Source organism: Ahaetulla prasina, chromosome 5 (assembly GCF_028640845.1).
Source record: "Ahaetulla prasina isolate Xishuangbanna chromosome 5, ASM2864084v1, whole genome shotgun sequence".
NCBI lineage: Eukaryota > Metazoa > Chordata > Lepidosauria > Squamata > Colubridae > Ahaetulla > Ahaetulla prasina.
The window spans coordinates 1469065-1478444 of NC_080543.1; the positions used below are offsets into that span (position 1 = coordinate 1469065).

A 9380-nucleotide genomic window follows, 5' to 3' on the forward strand; every position below is an offset into this window, starting at 1 on the left:
CTGATATGATTGGTGTTGAAGAGGTAAGGGGCGTGCATACCTAGTTTTGGGTGTTAGTAGGTTGGGGGTTGTGGACAATAGATGGTTGTATAGATGGTTGGATGGTAGTTTGGGTGTTTGGATGGATGGTTGTTTGGATGGCTGGTTGGGTGGATTGTTGGGTGGCTGTTTGGATGGCTGTTTGGATGGCTGTTTGGATGGCTGCTTGGATGGCTGTTTGAACAGAGTGCGCCACTTCTGCTGGCCCCCCCCCCGGGGGGGGGCACTTTGGGGAGGGGGTGAAACAGGGCTGGAGCTCTAAGGAGTCCATGTTGTCCCTTAATTCTCCCCTTCAACTCCAAAGAGGCCGAAGGGAAGCTGCACGGCCCACTTGTTGAATGCTGCAGCCAGACACCCCAGGGAGAGGTGAAGGTGAAGGTGATCCAGGCCTAAAGGCACCCAGCCGATGTGCTAAAGGCACCCAGCCGATGTGCAGCCCCACCCAATGAAAGGATCCACCAAGCAGTCGACCACGCTGGGGAGGCAACTTCACCAAAAGTTCCCGGAGGGGGAATCGCTGCTGCCGCAAGCCCTCCTGTGCTCTGTGGCTGAGGTCATCGGGTGTCCCCAAAGAGGCTTAGAAGGGGGGGCACCACGCAGGTTACACCCCCCCAAGATGCATAAGAGAAGGCTGGGTAGGCGGCAGGCGCAGAGCTCCCGTTCAGGTCGGGGCGCGGAGCGTCGAGGATCAGCCGGAATTCATTTGCAGGTAACGTGCAGCTCCGCAGCTCCCGCCTTGGCCAGGTAAACAGCACCTGTGTCAACACCAAGCGCGCGCTTCCGCTGTCCCGAACAAACAGGACGTGCCTGGCAGGGCGGCCGCTGCTGGGAAACTCTGCTGCCTGACGGGAGGCCCCGGCAACTGCGGCTGCTCTTAGCCTCCCACCCCGCCATCACGAAAAAAAAGGAGGAAGGGGCGCCTCTCCGCGGCTAACCCCGGGATCCCGCCCAGCTGCCTTCTGCCTCGAGGTTTCCCCGCAGTCCCCAAGCACTCTGTACATGGCCCGCCCCCAAAGCCCTGTGCCCGTCCTGCCCCAACAAGCCGGACCTGGGAAAAGGGCTCCGTCCGCCACGCCTCCGCCACTCAGCAGCAGGGCCAGCGAGCGCCGTCGCCGTCGGGGGCCCCTCTTGGGCGTGGCGGAGCCCCCCGGCCGCCGTCAGGGGGCGCTCTGCCGGGACTCGGGGACGGCGCTGATCAGAATCCGCTGCGGCGCCGAGGCTCCCGGAGTAGCCAGAGGAAGCCGAGCAGGCGGCGACGGGTCCCGCCTGGGGCTGCGCTCGCTGCGGCGATCCCGTCGGGATGGACGGCCGGTGTGGCGGGAGCTGAGCGTCGCTCATGGACGGCCAGACGGAGCCTGCCGAGATGGAGGAGCCGCGGCTGCTCAACGCGTCGCTGCTCTGCCGGCCAGAGAACGGCTCCTCGCACAGCTCTTGGAATGGCACTGGCGGCGGCTGCGAGGCTCCCCACAGGTCCGGAGGTGAGGCTCCCCACAGCCCCGGTCAGTTCTGCGCCCTGGCGGCCGCCTCGGCACGATGCCCTGGCGCATCTGGCTCCTCCCGGCAGCCCTCGAGGCAGCGCTGGGAACCCCACCGCTCGGCCCCTCCTCTGGCGCTGGCCGACCCCGAGAGGCTTCCGCGGTGGGGCAGCAGCACCCGCCTCTTTTCTGGCCGCCCGGGTTCTGCTCTCCCCAGTCGTCGAAATGCCTCTGCGCATATGAAGAGCGCTTCCTCCCACCACCCTTCACCCGGGAATCCCGGGCCCGTCGGCCGTTGCGGATGGGTCCTCTGGCGCCGGGGAAGGTTGGGGGTTGAAGGTTGGGGGTTGGGGGCGGCCGAGAGGGGCAGCTCTGGACTTGCTGAGCTCCTACCTGATGCTGCGGCTGACTCGAGACCTTTGGTGGACTGGGTTGTGACGTGGCCCGAACCTGAACCGAGATGCCCTCCCCAGAAGAAGCCAGGCTGCTGCCAGCCAGGGCACAGATCAGCCTCCCTCTTAGCCCCGGAGCTTCTCCCCAGTCTGGGGCCTTTTGGGGGTCCCCCAAAGCTGAACAGGCAGAGAAGCCTTGGCAGATTAGGGTTGGGTGTAAAATCTCCTGAGCCTGGACCATGCCTGCCTCTCTCCCCACCATCTGCTCTGCTTTCCATAGGGCCTACCAGCATGCCCAGAGCAGAGCCTGGGGGCCATAGGTGGGCAGGAGGGCAAGGCCAGTCAGAAGACCCAGCTTCCTGCCTGGGGGGCAGGGGGGAAGGCGCAGGCCAGATCTCCTTTCAGGGTTGGTCCCCGCTCTACCAGGGAGGGAGGGAGGGTGGGTTTCTGCTGGGTCAGCCTCTGCCCCCAGTGGGCGGAGGGGCACCCGGCCTGGCCCTCTGATCCTGTTCTGCCCCCCCCCCCAGAGCTGGCCCTGGCGGTGCGGGTGCTGCTCTACTCGGTCATCTTTCTGCTGGGCCTGTGTGGGAACGCGCTGGTCATCGCGGTGCTGGCAGGCAACAAGCGTCTCCGGACCATCACCAACTCCTTCCTGCTCTCACTGGCGCTGAGTGACCTGATGGTGGTGCTCTTCTGCCTGCCCTTCACCTTCATCCCCAACCTGATGCACAACTTCATCTTCGGGAGGGTCGTCTGCAAGGCCGTGGCCTACCTGATGGGTGAGGGGGCTCAGCCTGGGTGGGTGGGTGTCTTCTCTGGGTTTCCTTCCCTGGCAGCTGCCCTGAGGCTGCAGGGCCTGTGCCCCCTTCCCCCTCTCCCTGGGGAAGAGCAGCAGGTGACCCACCCGGTGCCACCTGACCTGCCCCCCTGCCCCGTCCCTCTCCCAGGAGTGTCGGTGAGCGTCTCCACCTTCAGCCTGGTGGCCATTGCCATCGAGCGCTACAGCGCCATCTGCAGGCCCTTGCAGTCCCGCGTGTGGCAGACCCGCTCCCATGCCTACCGGGTCATCGCTGCCACCTGGGTGCTCTCGGCGCTGCTGATGCTGCCCTATCCGGTTTACAGCATCACCCAGCCTATGCGCAACCAGCCCCACCGCACCCAGTGCAGCCACAACTGGCCTGGACACATCAGGCAGGCCTGGTAAGTGGGGTGGGCCAGACTGGAGTGAGTAGGGGTGGGGCTGCCTCCAAGGGCTCCTCCAAGTGTCCATCTGCCTCCCCATAGCCCATGCTGCCTGGCCAGGAGGGCTGGTCTACTGCCCGTGGAGCCCCAGCTGGCATTTGGAGGCAGCTGCTGGATTGGGCCCCCTTGGCATCGGGGCCATGAGCTGAGCAGGGAGGCCCAGCCCTTGCCAGGCTCCCTTCTCTGGCCAAGCCCTGTTTAGGGCCAGCGAGGACCACAGCAGCCACCGGCAGCAGCCTTCAATGGTTGGGGATGAAGCCCTTCGCTTTTCATGCAGATCAAGGACTTGAGGGGGGGGAGGGGTGATGCTTAGGTTGGAAGGTGCCATTAGCTGCATTTCTTCCTCCTGATGTAAGAATGATGGACCGAGCCTGTGTTTTAAGCTGGGTCGCCTCTGCCACCGTTTGGTCTGGCACCCTGTGGCCGATGTGCCTGCATCAACCCTCCAGTGGCTGGCATCTGTTGGGAGTTGGGGCAGCTTCTGCCTTGAAACTGAAGGCTGCAACTTTGTATGAAATGTGATCTGTGTGTGTGTGTGTGTTGGCCTCAGAACCACCCTTAGCTCTGTACAGGCCAGGAGCCAGAGGGAGGGGCTGGTACCGGTGGTGCGTGGCAGGGGCAGGATCTGGGCATTTATCCTGAGGTTTGCAAGGGCTTCCCACTCACATTCCTTGGGAAATGAGGCTGGGGCAAGGAAAGGCAACAGTTATGGGCAAGGAGGACTTCACATGCAAGGTCTGGTTGTTTCGAACTCTTTGCATGGCTGTCTTAAGGGCCGGCAACACTCGGGGATCCCGCCAGGAGAGAGATGCGGCAGGCAGCAGAGAAGGATTTGGCCTGGGAAGAGGGACCAACCGACTGGTCAGGATTGGAATCTGGCTGTCCTCTGAGCAAAAAAGCACTTTGAGGAGAGGTGGGGGGGGCTTCTTTGTCTCCTGGCTTTAGCATGTGCTTTTGATGTGAACTTGGGTGACAAGGTGGAGTGACAGGCAGAGGAGCCCAAATCGGACAAATGTCAACAGCTCATCAACAGGATTTAAACATTCATAAGGAGCTCAAAGAGCTCTTTGGCAGGCTGATGTCATCAGAGATAGTCTCATTGGGCTGGGCTCCACCTTCACCCCTTCCGGCCTTGAACCGTTCAGCCCTGAGGAAGAGCTCCCTTGCGGAGCCAGCCAGCCAGCCAGCCGTGGTGGTCTGGAGGGGGTGACCTTGTGGGTAGGGGCACCACTGGTGCTTGCCTAGGAGTGCCAGCAGGAGATGAAGATCACCAAGCGTGGGAGACGTGTTAAGTACGTGAAGCAAGCAGGGAGGGGGCTGCTTGTTCATCATTCAGGTTCATCATTCACCCATCTGGCTTTTGGGCAGTGGTGGGATTCAAGTAATTTAACAACCGGTTCTCTGCCCTAATGATTTCTTCCAACAACCAGTTTGCCAAACTGCTCAGAAAGTTAAAAACCGGTTCTCCCAAAATGGTGCGAACTGGCTGAATCCCACCACTGCTTTTGGGGGGTCCCAGCCTAGAGAAGACCCTGCACAAATCTGACCAGGCCCAGCAGTTCCTTTGGCACCACTTGCTAAGCCTGAAGAGTTTTCCTCCAGGCTGCGTGCTTATCTAAGATCTTCTGCAAATCTACCTATTCCGTTGGTTTAGGGCTGCCTGTGCTACTACTTGGTTGTGGTTGTTCAGTTGGTGCAGATTAAGGGGCTGTTGTGGCTCTCCCCTTCCTTCCTTTCTTCCTTCCCTGCTAGGTACCTGCTGCTGCTCGTCATACTCTTCCTTGTCCCGGGGCTGGTCATGGTCGTGGCTTATGGATTGATCTCCTCCGAGCTCTACAGGGGGATCCAGTTTGAGATGGATCTCTCCCGTGAGGCCAAAGGTGGGTATCAGGTGAAGGAGGCTGGAAACAGGTGCCCTTTGGGGTGATCTCTGGGTGCCAGCAGAGAGCAAGGGTCTGGACAATGGAGGTCTGGAGGATGAATCTCAAGCTGGAGAAGGTTGATCCTTATCCTAAAACAGACTTATGACTGCAATGGAACCCGCCCATCATAGCTGTCATGGGGCTGACCCAAGTTTATGACCTTTTTTCGGTTGTAAGCGAATGTGGCGGCCACTGTGGTCAAAAGGGCCCACAATGGTTGTTAAGTGAACCGACGGCTTACTATGGGAGCAGGTTTGCTGAAAACCAAAAATAAATGCCAGATTAAGTAAATGCCAGTCACCTGAGGGCAGGACAAGAAGCAACGGATGGAAACTAATCAAAGAGAGAAGCAGCCTGGAACTAAGGGGGAATTTCCTAACGGAACAGTTAGCCAGTGGAACGGCTTCTCTCCAGAAGCTGGGAGTGCTCCATCACGGGAGGTATTTCAGAAAACACTGGACAGCCACCTGTCTCAAATGGTACAGGGTCTCTTGCTTGAGCAGTGGGCTGGACCAGAAGACCTCCAAGGTCTCTTTCAATTCTGTTATTCTGTTTCTGTCCTGTTTGGCAAGCTGAGGCATTTTGTTGGGCAAAGCAGCAGGAATTGTGCAACTGGGCTGGGGATAGATACCAGTTTAGTTGATCGTGGGGATGTAATAGATGTAATATACCTTTATTTCAACACATATTTCAGCCTAGCTTCTCAATTTTGTAAGCCAGCAAAAATAAAGGTCGGGTCCAAGGAAAGACAGTGAGGTGGATCCATAGCTTAGCTGAACAATTGTACACAGCTGAAATCCTTTTCAAGCAGAGCACCACACGTCCCATCCTGCTGTGCCCTTTTATAAACAGCTTAGATAACCCCATAAAGTGACGCCCATCAAATCTGAGGCTGCAGTGGGACCAAATCTTTATAAAAGAAGGAATCAATATTTAAGCCATTCTTGGCAGGTTTGAATGCTGGACCAAAACCAAGGAAATAAAATTCAGGACATAAAAAGCAAATGCTTCCATTTAGGCTTAACCCGCGCCCCCCCCAAAAAAAGCTCAAAACTCCAGCCTTGTTGGCAGTAGTAAGTGAAAAACGACTCTTAAGTGGGTCACAAATGGCATATCAATTGTAGAGAGCAACATTCAAAGCAGCCCCTGGAGGGTCCAGTTGCATGAAGAGGACTGAACAGGAGGAGAGAAGAAGCTGCTGGCTCTGCCTTCAGGGTGTGGGAAAGTGCTCAGCCACCCTCCAGGGACAGAGGGAGAGCGAAGGGGTTGTTTCTGCCAAGGAGACAAACGGGGGCATCACTCTCCATAATGCAGGCGAGGGTGGTGGAGCCGCTGCTTCTTTTGGGGTGCAGCCCTGGAAACCTCCCGGGCTCCCCCTTGTCCTGGGACAGCCAGCTCAGCCTCCCTGCTCGGCCTCTCCTGTTCTTGTAGAAGAGGGAGGGGGAGAGGTTCTCCATTCAGGTGTCCACTCCTTCACCAGCAATCACCATTTGGCCCCCCTTTCCTAGCGCACCCCCAAATAGAATCACGGGAACTGCCAGGATGGAAAGATTGCAGGCACTGAATGTCAGGAGGATACAGTGTTCTGCTTGCCCCCCTTCCGACGGGCACCCTGGGCCGAACCCCCCAAAGGCTCCGAGGGCCCGAGCATCCCCCACAAGGCACCTCTCTGTCTCTGCCTCCCTCAGGTCAGCAGAATGGGGCCACCACGGAGCTCCTGGTCTCCTGCGACGAGGGCGACGGCTGCTATGTCCAGGTGCCCTGGCCCACCGAAAGCCCGATGGAGCTTCCAGCCTTGAGCCCGGAGGACGGCGCCAAGCGAGAGCGGGCACGTGTCAACAGCTCGGAGGCCAAGCTGCTGGCCAAGAAGCGGGTCATCCGGATGCTGGTGGTGATCGTGGCACTCTTCTTTGGATGCTGGCTGCCCATCTTCGTGGCCAACACCTGGCAGGCCTTCGACCCCAAGGCTGCTCAGCGCGCCCTCTCGGGAACCCCCATCTCCTTCATCCACCTGCTCTGCTACTGCTCTACCTGCATCAACCCCTTCATCTACTGCTTCACGAACAAGCGTTTCCGCCAAGCTTTCGCCACCACGTTCGCCTGCCGTGCCATGCCCTGCTGGTCCCGGCCACGTCGTGCCCTCGAGGAGGAGGTCACCACCACCAGGGCCTCTTTCTCCAAGTTCAGCTACACCACAGTCAGCAGCATAGCACCCCCCGAGCACTGAGACTCTCCTGCCTGGCCCCACGCCCAGGAGGCCCTCAGGGCCATGCCTGGGCCAAACCTCACGGCCTTCCCTTCCTCCCCTGCCTGCTCCTTGCCCACCCCAGGCTGAGGAGGAGATTCCACAGGCCCAAAAACCTGGGAGGGAGCAGCTCTGTTGAAAGGGGGGGGGGAGGTTAATGGGTGGACAAAGCTGTCTTCTTGCCTACCCCCCCTGGCCCCCTCCCGTATGGACACCCCTTCTCTTCCCTGGGACCACCCCTGCTCTGAAGGTCTTAATTGCTATGCTGCGTTCCCCCCCAATTCCCCAACTAAGGGGTGCAAAATTGGGGAGGGGGTCCCGCTTGTGGAGTCCAGCAAGGCCTCAGTGCAAGAGGCGAAGCTGAATCAACCATGAGTTCCACAGGTTGGGGGAGTTAACAGCCCCATAACCACTGGCCTGCCACATAGGGCTGTTGTTGCCAGTCTGGAGAAGGAGCAGTGATGTCTTTGCCTCAAGGAGCTTCTCTCCCCCAGCCCTCCTTCCTGGACACCCCCTCGCACCTGCTTTGTATAGCTGTGTACCACTGCCTCTACCTCACCCCCCAACTGAGGAGTCTGGCTAGGGGTTCTGTGGGCCTCTCTGTTCACCAGCGGTAGAAACCCTCATGTCAGTTTGGGGGGGGGCGAATGGGGGCCTTTTCTGTAGCTTTCTGTGCAATAAAATTCTTGAAATGGCACTGCTGCCCACGCAGATGAAACCAGCTGATCTGGGTCTCTGGCACAGACTGAGCCTGGGGCGCGGGGGCTGCCTTCTGTCCTCCCCTCTCTCACTTACTCCCCCTCTTTTGCACCGTTGCTTGCAAACACTCCCTGCCGGTGTCTGAGTCCCCCTGTTGCAGAGGGACAGGAGAAAAAGCAGGGCCCCACTCCCTGCACGCCCCACAGGCTCCCTCCCTCAAAGCCTAGAAGATGAAGCCGCTTCTCCTGGCCAGTGCCAAGGCCCTGTGGATGGGCAGCCCTCGGCCACAAGACTGCCCAACCGAATCCCCCAACGCCAAGAAGGGCAGATCGAGGGGGCTGCCACCCTGCTCTCCCCCACTGCCCTTTGGAAGAGAGACGCTGGGGGCAGAAAGTGGCCGGCTCAGCCAGACCAGTGCTGGAGCCCAGTGCCCCCCCTCCCCCTCCAGGTGAGCTCATTGAATCGGCCTTGCTGGGCTGGTAGCAGAGTCCCTGGGCATCTGCACCTGGCTGGCTCTTCCCTGGGCAAGTGGGCGCTTGTGAAGGGCTCCAAAGGAAGCCTGGGATCCCCAGCTTGCTGGGGCTTTGGGGCCCTGATGGAGGGAGAATCCCCCTTTGCACTCTCTTCACCACTGGTTGGCCTGGCCAGCTGCCAGTTGGGGACCTAGATGGCCTTCCTCTCCATGGCAGTTTATAAGTCACTTTTTTTCAGTTCTGTAGTAGCTTTGAACGGTTGCTAAACAAACAGTTGAAGGTCAAGGACTACTTGTAGTGCATAGCCAGAACTGAATATCCCCAAGTGCCGAAATCCCCAAGTCTTTTCTTTCTCTGAGTTGCCAGCCATGCTCTCACCCCACCCCACCGCAACATCCCATCAGATTCAGAGAAGCTGTTTTCCGAGGGGTCACTCCAGCTGCTGGGCCTGGCAGCCAGTTGCCCTCTGTTCCCAGCCAGCCGACCTTGAAATCTCACCTGGGAGAGATGCAGAGAACTTTTCTCCCACCTTGCCCCCTGCCCCCTCCCATCCAGCCCCCCCTGCGATTCATGGCAGCCTGGCCCTGAGCAATAGTGGGTGGCGAGCATGGAGTGTGGCAACTGCCATTGCCTAGAAATTGCCCGCAATGTGTCTGTGTGCCATCAAGCATTGCCTGTTAACTGGCCTGCCTGTGGCAGCTTCAGGGGGCACGTAAGGAAGCCGGTTCACCAGGGAGAGCAGTTCAGGGGAGAAGGCAAAGGGGGGGGCACCACGTTGGCCTCTGACTTCAGCAGAGACCGAGGGAGATGGAGAGTGTGCACCTGGGATCGGCAGTCCAGGCACCAGATTTATTTCCCCTTCTGAAGATGACAGGAGTTGTGCACAGATGGCA

General features: G+C 59.1%; 1 protein-coding gene across 1 annotated transcript; it reads left to right on the forward strand.

Moving 5' to 3' along the window:
• The first annotated feature begins 1234 nt into the window (after positions 1–1234).
• On the forward strand, positions 1235–8225 carry CCKBR (cholecystokinin B receptor). The gene is made up of 5 exons (XM_058185789.1): positions 1235–1517; positions 2434–2685; positions 2854–3106; positions 4901–5028; positions 6759–8225. Exons 1-5 carry the CDS (start codon positions 1376–1378, stop codon positions 7295–7297), a joined length of 1314 nt encoding a protein of 437 aa, XP_058041772.1. The 5' UTR covers positions 1235–1375; the 3' UTR covers positions 7298–8225.
• The last annotated feature ends 1155 nt before the right edge of the window (positions 8226–9380 follow it).